Raw genomic sequence first — 14906 nt, 5'->3', positions numbered from 1 at the left:
TCTGCCTCCCCCTGTCTGCAGCCTGTTTTCACCAACAAGTGCTTGAATCCCAAGAGCCAACATCTGCAGAGAAGGTAAAACAAACTGGATTTTGAAGTGGGAGGGGCCAGACAGTTCCAAGACTGCATAGTAGTATACGTTACCCAAAGTATCCAACCATATTGCTCCACAGAATGACAGGCGGGAATGATTCTCTAACAAAGTAGATGCAGATTGATTGGCAATAGAAGATTTGCTCTGCAAATCTATACAGCGATTAAAATGTCTACATCAAAACCCATTAAAAAGGGTATTTTATAAATACTGCAGAGTATGATTACTCACTTATTACCAATCTATTAATAACGGAGGCATTAATGCTAGCATATAACTTTCTACTGGCACAATATATACTCTGTGGTATATCTGGCAGATTACTTTTTACTGAGTGTTATTGTTGGCATATCACATCCTACATACAATTATCAGTGGCATGTTACATCTTAGTAAGCATTCCTACAGTCATATCATATCTTGCTGGGCATTAGTACAGGCAAATATTATATCATACATTGTTACTAACATATTACATTACGCTGTGTACTATTGCATCTTGCTGGGCTTTACCATTAAAATAACTATTCCTGGGCATATTATATATTGATAGATATAGCTAGTAGGTATATTACATCTTGTTGGACATTACTACCAGGAGTATTACATCTTGTTGGACATTACTACCAGGAGTATTACATCTTGTTGGACATTACTACCAGGAGTATTACATCTTGTTGGACATTACTACCAGGAGTATTACATCTTGTTGGACATTACTACCAGGAGTATTACATCTTGTTGGACATTACTACTAGGAGTATTACATCTTGTTGGACATTACTTGTATTATTGTATAGTCTATGATTAGAGCCGTTAATTCATTCTGTTCTGTAATGAGACTGAAAGCTCCTACAGGCAGGGTCCTATCTATCTTATGTCTCATGTCTTTCTACTTACCTCTTTTGTCCCGTTATGTCCTACGCTGAATTCTTTGGGGGGTATTCAATTACAATTTGTGGCCGTGATTACACGTGGCTGCGCTTATAAAGCGTCATTATGGTAGCGCAATATTGCGTATTTCTTTGTGCACCTCTATGGGGTGTGCACAGAAATCCATCCACTATGTTGCGGTACCGGGACCTGTGTCCATCCGCGCATTATCGCGACCGCGAATTGTAATTGAATATGCCCCTCTGTATGATCATTCTGCTGATGGTTTACGCACACTTGTTTTTGTGCTGTGTATAATTGCTCAAGCATCACTCCAATACTTAGGGTTTTCTATCACATGTCTGCTATTATGCTTAATTGAATTTGCTATTATCTGGACATGCTTGTGTGTTTGTTATGTTGTAGTCATGTATCTTCCTATCTAGCGGAATCTCTTATAAATAAATAATCATAATAAGAAATAAGTCCAAGTGGAACAAAAATTATAGTGGGGGAATGTGCAATCTTGCAGAACAAAGGTGAATACTTTGCAGAAGAGTTTAGAATATGTTTATCTCCAGTTTGCCGTGGGCTATGTGTTATTCTTCTCATTCTACAGAAGAGAACTGGCTCACACTAAGGTTTTCACTGATTTTGTGTAAGTGTGGAAAGATCCAATATCTTTTTAACAATGATCAAAACTCTGTCATGAAAAATTCCCCTCTGCCAAATTTGATTGTGAAATTTTGCACTTGTTGCTGGTGGAGAGAGATATTAGGTGTCCCCCAGTCCTATCATTCCCACAACACACAGGGCAGAATAAATCAGCAGTGTTCTCCGGGTGGCATTAAGAAGCACCAGGGTGGGGGCAGTGTAATTCTTTGTAATAATATTGAAAAATGTTGGAGGTTATTGCCCTCACCTGTCAGGACTGGTCAGACTGGGGGTCAGTGGTCTAATACACACTGCTGGCTGTAGTGCTCACATAGTGCCTGTTATAATAGGAGAAACAATGGTCTATTATATAAAAAAAATGACTTTGTTGGGCACCAAGAGCCGGGGTGTTAAGTGAAAACAGCCAGGTGGAGCACACAGGAAATAGTTGCTGGGCAGTCAGTTATGGTTCCAGCTCCATGAGATACCTCTGTAAGTTGCCCTGTTCCACTGCAAAACTATATTCATGTCAAATTTTGCTCATCTAGAATTAGAAGTTGCATATTTAATCTACTAACTTTTTCCCAAACACCCAAGAAACCAAAAACAAAACCAAGCAGAGAATGTGATTTCCCTCAGAAGGAGCATTTATCAAACTTTATAATTCAGGTTTTGAAATCTCCATCGTACATATGAGCAAAACTTTCAGAGAGCAGCAGTTTTCCTGTTCCATAATAGCGGAAATTATACAATTCTCAGCTTTTCTTAATGCATGTAGTAGCGATGAAAGTCGGAGCACTGACCTCTCCACTACATCGCTCTCAGACACAGAGCCATAACTAGGGTTGTCCGATAGAGGCGAACGTCCAGGGCACAATACTGAAGGGGGGCGCAGTTTATGGATATTTTAGGTTCATTTGCTTAAAGCGGAGGGGTGGGGGGGGGGGGGGGGCGGCAGTTTTCTCTCTCGCCCCAGGCACTAACATGTTAAGTTATGGCTGTGCTCAGACACACAATAGGTCTGCAGCTAGGTGGGTACAGAGACATTCAATGCACAATGTGAACATGTGTAGGTGGGAGAAATAGATAAGTGAATGTATTGTTTCTGATGGATTTATAGCACACAAATGTGATGATTTTCTGGGTTTACATTCTATTCAGTGGAGCGTTTCCTATAGTGTTATAAAGATATGAGCTTGCTGAATGTCAAGTAGGAATCACATAACTCAAAAATAGACAGAAATACATTATAACTTCCAATCTGATCATATTCAATAAGATCTTATTTATGGGTCTATTTATGAAAGGTTGAAAAGCCCAAAATCCAGCGTAAACAGAATATTGTCTTAGTAAAATAAAGCATTTTTAAAAAAAAAAAAAAAAAAGTTATTTAATTTTTTATTTGTTTTACTGCTGCCAGAAATTGTTGCTCAGCCGCCCGGCAGCATTTTTTATAGTAAATTGGCTGAATAAAGTTTTTCGATCGCTGCAATCAGCAGTGATTGATCAACAGCGCGTCTTCATAATAGACCCTAATTGTCTTATGAATAATGGCTCAGCCCACTAACCGGCTGCCCCCACTGCATCTGTAAGCTACAAATATACTTTTGGTTTAGGGATTTCAGGGATGGAAGTATCAGTCACTACAGACATTGGACAGTACTGTAAATATGATGCATTTAACAATCATTAAGATACTTCACTTGTAGACATTTGTATTTTATATATGATTAGAGAACAGCTCTAATATCAGGGTGTTCTAAGCATGATTATTTTAATACAGTACTTGTATGAGGTATTGTGTGGACTTATTTGCACCCTTAGAAAACTGTAATTAATAGAAAGAGACTGAGCCATTGTGGTGTCCTCAATACTTCTTATGCACAGGGGCGCCGAGAGGAGGGTGGGGCGGGTACAAATTAACAGAGCCTGGCCTGCCTGGGGGGCTCTGACCCCGAAGTCAGGTAATAATTTCTGTGTTAAATGATTTTTTATTTAAAAAAAAAAAAAAAAAAAAAAATGTGTCTGGGGAGGGGGGGTGGGGGGCTATGCTGCGTCTGTAGGGGCGTATGATGTATATATAGCGTTATGTGTATATAGTATAGTTTGGAGCTTAAAATTTTATGTCATTTTCTCTCATAATTATTGAGTTTATGTTTAAGGGTTTTTGAGCGCCTCTTAATTGTTAATGTGTTTATTTATCTTTGTATGGGGCTGCACAGCCCCTAGAGGCAGGCATTTCTCTTATACAGTTACACTTGTGTTTCATTATCTGACCATTTCCAAACATATAGATTATTTTTATAACACATATTTTGCTTGTTATATAATTATATACTGCAGGATCTGTGTTGTGTTCACTAATTATTTTTCATATTTCATGTACATTCCAGGATCCATACAAGAATCCAGTACCAGGTTATGCAGGCTGCAATCAGGTAGGCGAGAGCAACACCATTTTTAATACATAATTGGGGGAATTCAATTGCCAGCGATGTGGCGCTCGGACATCGCACCGCTCACATTGCTGCCAATTACGTTACAAATTTCTGTCAAAAGCTCCGCTGCAAAGTGTCTCACAGACATTGCAGAGACACTTTGCGGCTAAGTGAATTCCCCCCATAATGTCATATGTAAAGAGGCGGAGCCACAGACCAAATTGGTCACGCCCCATCACTATGTGGTCATGCCTCTTTATACAGCGGCGTCGCACATTGCTTCTCCAGCTGTGGGCCCCAAATTCCTCTTGACGGCCCTGTCTATGCATGTACGTTCAACAATACCTCTGAAGTCTGTAATACAAGCCACAAGATAAAATACTATAATTAGTATTTATTTTTTCTACCGAGCAGTAGAACTCTGGCAGTCCCATAATTCATTCCTGAGATGGAAACTGCACAAATTAGAATTTTTCAGCAAGCTAGATTGAATTAAAGGCTAATTTCACCCAGACTAAAACTGTAGTGCTGGGGCTAATTAGGTGACCTAAACTAAAATACATAGTCATACTTACTGGCAATTATTGTAGTCACCTGAAGCTTCTACGGGTCCAAGCTCAGATGGGACTTGTTCAAATTGTCAAAGCCCTTCCCCTGTGAACTTTCCATTAATGCACATTAGAATGTCACCGGGGAGGGGCTTTGACAACCCTGAACAAGGCCAAAGGGGGCAGAAGTATGGATCTCGGTTAGATGAATCAGGGACTCACTGAACCATCTGCTATCAACAGACACGGACATAAAATAATCTAAATGAACATAAACAGCAAATGTCAATATATCATGCTGTTTTCTCTTCTTTTTTTTTTCTTTGTAAAGAAAACTTGCTAAGAATTGGAAACGATTCACATTCTTAGTTGGTAGATTTATTTTATTCTTAGATTTCCATAATCACAACAGTAGTGACAGTTATCCCTGTATACACATCCCACTACTCCTGAAAAACAACTGGACCAGAACAGCTTTCTGGATTTTTGTGCACGCTTGTGACCATACAAAGTAATCAGTGTTTATTTTCAGTACAACATTGACTATTCCTCCTCTTACCAAGATATGAAAACTCTTGAGTGAATCTGGCAGAAAGATACTCAATGTTAGCAAGGGATGTAAAATACACAATGTAAAAAATTATCAGTGTGGCATGACTATGCAATCTGATACAGTGAATATCTTTGCAACAGTGTTACTGAGGCACAAGCAGTGTTCCTGTACTGTAGGATGATGATCCTGCTGAGTAAGTGCAGCAACAAATGCTTTCTGTGAAGTAAATCAATAAGAACCTAAAGTCAAAAATAAGTATTGCATCCAGGGTCCACGGAGATGACCCCTTTCTCTCTAACCACATCGCTGCCTAGCAGGGCACATCGGTTCTTAAGCAATTAATATGGTACAAATCAATAAGTTATATTACAGTGCCGTTACCACATCTCTAGCTAGAGAAGATTAAATGTTTTGCAGTGGATATCACCTTGCTTCTTACAGCTCAATCTGATTGTGTCCCTAATTTGGTGTCTTCTGACCTGGGTGCTCCATTCTGTGTTCCCACATTCCTTTGAGGAGTATAGAGTTGTTGGAACAGACGATCCCCTCTCTGTAGTTCCTCCAGCTCCTTAGCGCTACAGCTGGGTGTGGGGGTCTCATAAGTGTCATGAAAGCTTGTATAATCCACTTCATAAAATCCTTTTTCCAGAGTAAGGACTGGGGTGAAGCGGTGCCCCCACAAGACCTCTCTGTTCACATAGGAGCTGCGGGCTTGGCAAGTCATTCCTACAAAGGATCACAAAAAATAATGACAGTATGACAGGTGCTCTCTCTACCAAAGGCTGCTGGCTCAGATGCGCTCTCTTCTCGTTCTACCAAAGACTGCGTGCTTAGGTGCTCTACAGAAGGCTGTGTGCTCAGGTGCTCTCTCTCGCTCTACCAAAGGCTGCGTGCTCAGGTGCTCTACAGAAGGCTGCGTGCTCAGGTGCTCTCTCTAGCTCTACCAAAGGCTGCGTGCTCAGGTGCTCTACAGAAGGCTGCGTGCTCAGGTGCTCTCTCTCGCTCTACAGAAGGCTGCGTGCTCAGGTGCGCTCTCTCGCTCTACCAAAGGCTGCGTGCTCAGGTGCTCTCTCTCGCTCTACCAAAGGCTACGTGATCAGGTGCTTTTGCCCTTGTGCTCCACAGGAGGTTTCTGTCCTCCCTGAGCTCTCTCTTTCTATACCAAAGGACTAGTGCTCAGATGCTCTCTCTCTCTACCAAAGGACGAGTTCTCAGATGTTCTCTCTCTCTACCAAAGGACGAGTTCTCAGGTGTGCTCTCTCTCTCTCTCTCTACCAAAGGACGAGTTCTCAGGTGTGCGCTCTCTCTCTCTCTACCAAAGGACGAGTTCTCAGGTGTGCGCTCTCTCTCTCTCTACCAAAGGACGAGTTCTCAGGTGTGCGCTCTCTCTCTCTCTACCAAAGGACGAGTTCTCAGGTGTGCGCTCTCTCTCTCTCTACCAAAGGACGAGTTCTCAGGTGTGCGCTCTCTCTCTCTCTACCAAAGGACGAGTTCTCAGGTGTGCGCTCTCTCTCTCTCTACCAAAGGACGAGTTCTCAGGTGCTCTCTCTCTCTCTCTACCAAAGGACAAATTCTCAGGTGTGCGCTCTCTCTCTCTCTACCAAAGGACAAATTCTCAGGTGTGCGCTCTCTCTCTCTCTACCAAAGGACGAGTTCTCAGGTGCGCTCTCTTTCTCTACCAAAGGACGAGTTCTCAGGTGCTCTCTCTTTCTCTCTACCAAAGGACGAGTTCTCAGGTGCTCTCTCTTTCTCTCTACCAAAGGACGAGTTCTCAGGTGCTCTCTCTTTCTCTCTACCAAAGGACGAGTTCTCAGGTGCTCTCTCTTTCTCTCTACCAAAGGACGAGTTCTCAGGTGCTCTCTCTTTCTCACTACCAAAGGACGAGTTCTCAGGTGCGCTCTCTTTGTCTCTACCAAAGGACGAGTTCTCAGGTGTGCTCTCTTTTTGTCTCTACCAAAGGACGAGTTCTCAGGTGCGCTCTCTTTGTCTCTACCAAAGGACGAGTTCTCAGGTGCGCTCTCTTTGTCTCTACCAAAGGACGAGTTCTCAGGTGCTCTCTCTTTCTCTCTACCAAAGGACGAGTTCTCAGGTGCTCTCTCTTTCTCTCTACCAAAGGACGAGTTCTCAGGTGCTCTCTCTTTCTCACTACCAAAGGACGAGTTCTCAGGTGCGCTCTCTTTCTCTCTACCAAAGGACGAGTTCTCAGGTGCGCTCTCTTTCTCTCTACCAAAGGACGAGTTCTCAGGTGCGCTCTCTTTCTCTCTACCAAAGGACGAGTTCTCAGGTGCGCTCTCTTTCTCTCTACCAAAGGACGAGTTCTCAGGTGCGCTCTCTTTCTCTCTACCAAAGGACGAGTTCTCAGGTGCTCTCTCTTTCTCTCTACCAAAGGACGAGTTCTCAGGTGCTCTCTCTTTCTCTCTACCAAAGGACAAGTTCTCAGGTGCTCTCTCTTTCTCTCTACCAAAGGACGAGTTCTCAGGTGCTCTCTCTTTCTCTCTACCAAAGGACGAGTTCTCAGGTGCTCTCTCTTTCTCTCTACCAAAGGACGAGTTCTCAGGTGCTCTCTCTTTCTCTCTACCAAAGGACGAGTTCTCAGGTGCTCGCTCTTTCTCTCTACCAAAGGACGAGTTCTCAGGTGCTCTCTCTTTCTCTCTACCAAAGGGCGAGTTCTCAGGTGCTCTCTCTTTCTCTCTACCAAAGGGCGAGTTCTCAGGTGCTCTCTCTCAGTCTACCAAAGCATGAATGATCAGGTGCTCTCTCTATACCAAGGCATGAGGAGTTAAGTGCTCTTGCTCTCTACAAAAGGATGCATGCTCAAATGTGCACGCTCTACCAAAGCATTAGTGCTCAGGTGCCCACTCCCTCTAAGGCTGCATGCAATGTTTTCTCTCTCCCTTTGCCAAAGGCTATATATTGCAGCAAGTTATGACAATGGTAAATACAATCAATTTTAGAGACATTTTCAAAAGTGCATTGTAGAAGTTTAAAAATAATATTTTAACCCTTTATTTCCTAAAAATATAAACATTTTACATTAACAGAATATATAAAAAGGAGCTCAAACCCACCTCTGGCCTCTAACACCTGTCCCTTGGCACTGAACTTCGGTTGAAAAAGACTTAAAAATCCCATGTAAATGTTTTTCTCTGAGCTGTCCAGTTTTCCCTGTGTTTCCCGGTATCTCCCCCAGAGGAGGCTACAAGGAGTTAAACAATCAGTCTGCAGCTTCTGTGTAACCAACAGCTTGTGTTATTTATTGCCCTGCTTAATGTTCCATGAAACACAGTATAAAGTTAGTTTTAGAGCTAACCTGAGAGTCACTAGGGTCAAACAATGATTTATAGGTTCTTGTGCCTACACAACATCAATTAAAGTCACTGAAAATGTATTCCCCGTTTCATATTATTATATATTTCACTGTTACCGCTCTTCCGGCAATGGAAAAGTACAAATTGTGCAAAACATTATGGCTATTATTTAATAGTCTGGAATAGTTTAAAAAGAAAATCCTTTACAGATTTATGGACTTGGTTTTGTCAGGAACCAAATGCAAAGATTATTTTTTTACTGTATTTTTGTTTTTGACTCCACACAACTCTGAACAAGGTCTAGAAGTCAGTGCAAGGTTCACCACATGGGGCCACAGAATGAAGGTGGCCCAGCTGGAGATAACTTGTATGCCTGGGGGTGTTATAGGAGATGAAAACATTTCATAAAATAATGGCCATGCTCCATGGAACCGGACGTCATAAATATAGATGAACAATAAATGGGATCAAAAGTATTACACATTCATGTACCAGATGATTGGAACTAAAATAAGTACTAAATAAATGTGGACTTAACACTATTAAATGACCATGAAATCATGATTTAAATTAATCTGATGATGAAACAGTAATGATGAATAAAGCAATATTTATGACATTACAAAACTGGTGCCTTCAGTGAGCCATGCTTAGAAATGTGATCAGAAATTTAATAAAACCGCAGGAACTTACTAGGAATAATTTTTACATTTATTTAGAATTTTAGGCTTTAGGATGTTTTAGTATTGTAGTATTTTCACTGTTAATAGTAACTCCTGGTCTACCCTCCTGAAAAATAAACATTTCAAAAGGGATACACAGGGGGACTTTTAAAATAAATAAAAAAACAAAAAAAAACAAAAAAAAGGATCAGGAAGGAACGATAGCGTATTTCCACTCATAGGCGGAGCTGTACACATCTTGAATGGCTGTCTGCATCATCAGCATGTTATTGCACCTGCCCTATAGCAGATGTAAAAGATATCCGCCTCCTAGAAGGCGCATATGTGTATTTCTACAGGTCTGTAAGAGATGCATTTACATTCACACGCCTTTATTGTACTTGGCCAACGTCAGAACTCCCCTTCCCTCGCCCGTCCAGCCTCTCCCAACGCAGGTGGGTGTAAGTGCTAAAATTACGCAGGTCTGTATAATTGCATATGTGTGCTACCACTTTCTGAGCTTGCACAGAGCGATTTCATGTAAGATACACTATGCAAACTGGCGTACGTCCCACTCTGCTTCAGTCCCAGCATTTTCCCTCAAAGAATAAATCTTAAAATGACACGAGTGCCAGTTATCAACTCTTATCTCTAAACCTAGGGCGGCCCATCGGACACATTTCTTTCCACCTTGCCAGTCTTACCCTGGTGTTTTATTCCCCTAAGATAAATATTTCAAACTACGGACATTCCTCTCTAGCTGCACACATACAGCAGTGACATGGCTGCAGCTTAGTAATGCTGGGGGATACAAATTGTTCTTTATATTCTGATAACCCTTGATGACTAACAAGTCAGGGAATCCTCCTTGATGCTGGTGGCTGATGACTCAGGTGCTCTGTGGTTAAATTACCCCCAAGCCTCCTCTTGTGTCCTCACCCTGTTTTGGTGCTAGTGATGGTCTTTTCTACACTGCATAATTCCTGTGCTGTAAAAATGAGGAACTCCTAACATGCAGCTACATGCACAGAAAATGGGCTTTAGAGTTAGGAACAAATTCAGCTAAAGGTTGTGGATTTGTACCTGGACAAACATATTTTGATGCAAGGGCTGCAAATGTTTTTTTTTTTGCATTTAGGGCACATCAGGGATATATTGAGGTGTAGCCCCCACTATAGGGATGGAGTCTGCCGGCACATAGGATGCTACGGGGGGACTATGTGTGAGATATTGTTTCATATATGCAAGCAGCTGTTATATTGAATAGCTGAAAACCTCCCTTAATAACTCAGAGGGGCATATTGAATTAAGCGTGAAGTGCCTCCGGAACGGACCCGAAGGCACTTAGTGTTGCTGCAAAATTTATGATGTTGCGGTACTATATTGATACTTTATATGCGCAGCCGCGATGTGCCGGCTTAATGGAATATGCCCCAGAGAGTTTATTTGCAAACATATCCGTTGATTCGTTCTTACCATACAGGTAACATTAAAAATAAATAAATGAACAAACATCTATACATGATACATAAAATGATTAACTCAACTAGCATATATATAAATATTGATGCTTGTTCATGTCATGGTTGAGAAGTATAACCTAACAGGAGCTCTTTAAATCTTGGAGGGAAAAAAAGTCAAGAAATGCAACCGAATATACAATTAGAAAATCTAAGACAGAAACTTCAATGCTGAAGAAAACAAGACTAATCCCAAATACGTATAAAGTAAAAAAGTAAATATATAAAATAAATATGTAAAGGTCACTAACAGATAAAGTGGAGAGAACAATTAAATGTGTAAACGTGGAGGCTGTTTACAACAGAACAAAATGCTGGGAAATATATGTTGTGTCACAACAATCCAAACAAACCATTCAACATATATTTTCAAACACAGGAGAAAGTGTAGATACAGAATAAATAAATAGGAGGACAAAAATGCTTTCAATTATTATAATTATCCCCACTACCAAATGTTCTTGAACTTTGTGTGAGTAATAATTATCAAATCCATTATATTAACAAAGAACCCCCCACCCAAAACTAGGTATTTAGTCAGACATCAGGGCTTGGAAAGGACAAACACGAAAATGTCCCAAAAGGCATGGTCTAACAAGGATTACATTAGTAGGTATGGAAAACCGGTTTCAAATTCTATCAAGTATCACAGGTGCAATGGCCATGAACATGTTTGTTGTTAAAACTTCAATATACCCCATAAAAATATGCAGTTTCAAATTGTATTTGTCATTTGAGGTTTGCTTAGCACTGCTTGCTGTTGGAGGTTTGCATAAAAAGTTAAGATGTATCAATTTAAGCTCAAATATGTTCCACCCGGGTTGTATGCCGATTTGGCTTACTCAAATTTGGCCATTTTTAAGTCAACTTAAATTTAGAGAAATGATGGCAAATTTTCATACAGATTCACAAATTTGTATTGCAAGAAGCAACTCTGACAATAATTATTACACTTAAATAATGAATGGTTTGTATGAAATAACTTAAAGATAGCTGACAATTCTAAACCAAGACAATGACACCCATCCTGTTTTTATGTAACACACTGGGATGAAAATAACACGACTTACCTACCATGTATTTGTCATATTGTCTTAGAATCTAGCTATTATATCAGTATTGTGTTTATATACTTGTTTGTTATGTGGTATAGCACTTACAATACACATCCAGTTATGGTGTTTACTTAAATTACTAAAATCAACATACCTGTCGCTTCCACCATGCCTTCTAAAATAACCACAATTTCGAAGTCCTCGGATTCCAGTTGCGCACGGGACATTGCCCAGAACGGGCTCTTCTCATTGATTTCATGTGAAATGATAAGTGGGGAGACCAGGAAAAGACGATCATCTCCTGTGTCGAAACCTACATTGATGTCTGTCTGATTAAGGGGGATAAACTCTCCTTCTGTGGTCTGTTTGGACTTCATGAGCTTGGCTCTGATTGAGGCCTCCACGATATGGGAACTGCGGAGGTCTCCCACGCGGAACATCAGACACAGTTTCCAGTCTCTCAGAGAAATCACAGCGTTATTTGAGAACATCAGGGTTTCCGCCCGCTTTTTAGGCTGACTAATCTTTACAAACATGCAGCCCACCATTAGCGCATTGACAATTGAGCCCAGGATGGCTTGGATTAGCAGTAGGACAATTCCCTCAGGACAATTCTCTGTGATTACCCGGTATCCATAGCCAATGGTGGTTTCCGTTTCAATGGAAAAGAGAAATGCAGAGACAAAGCCATTGAGATTCTGCACACAAGGTACCCAGTTTTTGTCCCCCAAGTGTTCCAGATCTCCTCTGATATAAGCAATGAGCCACCAAATAAGTCCAAAAAATAGCCATGTGACAGTGTATACCAGGGTGAAGATGAGCAAGCTGAAATGCCACTTCAGGTCCACCAGGGTGGTGAACAGGTCACTGAAGTAGCGGTAGGTCTCTTTGACGTTCCCATGGTGTACGTTGCACTTTCCATCTTTCTCCATATACCTCTGCCGTGGCTTACTGTGCTCTGATAAAAGATGGGAACGGTCGACAGCCAACGTTGAGCTTTCCCGAGCCTGTTTGGGTAACTTTTTAGGTTCTCTGGGTGTAATGTCAGCTTGTAGGTCCTGGTCCATGGTGACCCTTAAGTCTCTAGCCATGATGGGTGTGTACCTGTTGGGTGAAGAAAAACAAAACACTTACTAAAGTTACTGTTTGGAAGTTCAAATGAAGATTAAAATTGTTTAATTCACACTATCAAAATAAAGAGGAGAAGCAAATGTAGAAGGAGAAAAACAGAGTTATCTGTGAGCTTTAACTTATATTTATAAATTAAATCCAAACTATATGCACTTTCAGATACCTGTAGCGTTCCTGCACCAGAACCAAGTATTAAATGAAAGAATTACATTGGACGTGAAATAATGTATTGAAGTAACTGCACTCCCCTTTGTCACTCACAGGACTGTGAGTGCTACTTCTCGTGTGTTTAGGAACCGTGGCCGCCCACCATCCTGAGGGTCTGCGCATGTGCAGCCCTTTCAAACCTTCAGTATCTGTTCCTTTTAGTTAATTGGCTGATCAGGCAACACTCCCTATTTAAAGCACCTGAGGTCAATACCTCGTTGCCTGATCTTGGGAGTCTCATTCCCCATGAGCCTCTGAAGGTGTTCCTGTGTTTCCTCGTGTGTTCAGCTCCTGCTGATTCCTGTTAGTTTGTGGTTTCCAGACCACTTCAACTCTCATGTGTTTCATCGTGACTGTGCCAGCCGATTCCTATCCGCTGCCTCCGTGTATCTACAGTATCCTGCTCACCTCAACTCTCCCGTGTTTCATTGTGACTGCTCCAGCTGATTCCTATCCGCTGCCTCCGTGTATCTGCAGTACCCTGCTCATCGCAACCCTTCAGTACTCCTCGTGTCTGCAGCCAGCTGATCCGCTCTCCGTGCTTCTACAGTGTCTCCGCTTGTGTCAACTCGCCTGTCTGCATTGGAACAACGCTCCACTGCTTCCATCTCGTCTAGACCATCTCTACTCTTCAGCGTTCTCCAGGTGTCCAGTTCGATATACTACTGCTTCCTGAGTATTGTGTCCATCCCTGCTGGTCTACCTACCTGTGCGCTGCACCTACTTGATTACCGCTTCTACCCTCCTGGGACTTCGTATCCTGCCGACCTCCAGCCGTTCAGGTATCCCTGCACTTCTGTCTGACAGCCTGCTCTCCTGAACCACGGTATGCATACTTCTCATTGACTGTGCTGGTGTATTGCATATCTAGCTGGACTGAGTTGTTCTCCTCTGGAGTTGTCTATCCGCTGAGACTATTACCATCATTTGACTGTGTTACCTTTTGCCTGGATAGTTCTTCTGACTTTGTATTATTGTGCAGTGCTGTTCAGTTATTACTATTTGTGCATATCATCGTGGGATCAAGTTCAGTGTGCCCGTGTATACTCTGCATTGCATTTATCTCCCCGTGCTCTTCCTCACACATATATATATATATATATATATATATATATATATATATATATATATATATATATATATATATATATATATATATATATATATATATATATTTATATATTCAGTGGTACAACTTGCTAGAGGCAGACCACTGTTCCCTGTTTCCTGAGTCACCCGTTTCCAGTATCCTTTCACATAGCAGTGGTACAACTTGCTAACGCAGACCACTGACTTCCCGGATACCTTCACCTGGATTCCATTCCCTCACCTAGACAGCGGTACCACTTGCTATACGCAGACCGCTGACTCTCATCACCTCCTTGTTATTTCTGGACATTCCTCCTCACTATAGCAGTGGTACAACTTGCTATCCGCAGACCACTGACTACCCTCACGTTTCCTTGTCCATCCAGTTCCTCGTGTCAATTATCTATATATTACCAGTGCTCCTAGTCATAGACTTTCCACGAGCATTCTCTTACCATCTGATGTCTCCTGTTCCGTGATCACCCCGCTACCAGAGTATCATATTACCACCTATACTGCTCTGGTAAGTCCATCATCTGGTGATACCTGGGTAAAGACTCCTAGTGCCCGTGACACCCTTCTGCTACAGGGGGGGTGTAGCACTTTCATCATCATCATCGTCGTTTATTTATATAGCGCCAACATATTCCATAGCGCTTTACAATTGGGGACAGATATAATAAACTAATAAACAAACTGGGTAAAACGGACAAAGCGGTTAGAACGCCCTGCTCGCAAGCTTACAATCTATGGGACAATGGGAGATTGACACATG

At 41.6% G+C, this 14906-nt stretch overlaps 1 protein-coding gene across 4 annotated transcripts in view; it reads right to left on the bottom strand.

The window, feature by feature from the left end:
• Nucleotides 1–4984: 4984 nt before the first annotated feature.
• The window catches only part of KCNJ5 (potassium inwardly rectifying channel subfamily J member 5), a 62817-nt gene continuing 52895 nt past the window's right edge, over nucleotides 4985–14906 (bottom strand). For all 4 annotated transcript variants that reach the window (XM_075190495.1, XM_075190496.1, XM_075190498.1 and 1 more), the window contains 2 exons: nucleotides 11859–12808; nucleotides 4985–5885 (listed from right to left, as the gene is read on the bottom strand). In XM_075190495.1, coding sequence (XP_075046596.1) covers nucleotides 5602–5885; nucleotides 11859–12808 — 1234 coding nt within the window. In that variant the 3' untranslated portion in view covers nucleotides 4985–5601. The remainder of the gene's footprint in view (nucleotides 5886–11858; nucleotides 12809–14906) is intronic.

This window comes from Mixophyes fleayi, chromosome 11 (genome assembly GCF_038048845.1).
Source record: "Mixophyes fleayi isolate aMixFle1 chromosome 11, aMixFle1.hap1, whole genome shotgun sequence".
In the NCBI taxonomy this organism is placed as follows: Eukaryota; Metazoa; Chordata; class Amphibia; order Anura; family Limnodynastidae; genus Mixophyes; species Mixophyes fleayi.
The sequence above is the reverse complement of the archived record's forward strand: the minus strand, read 5'-3'. Positions and strand labels throughout refer to the sequence as shown.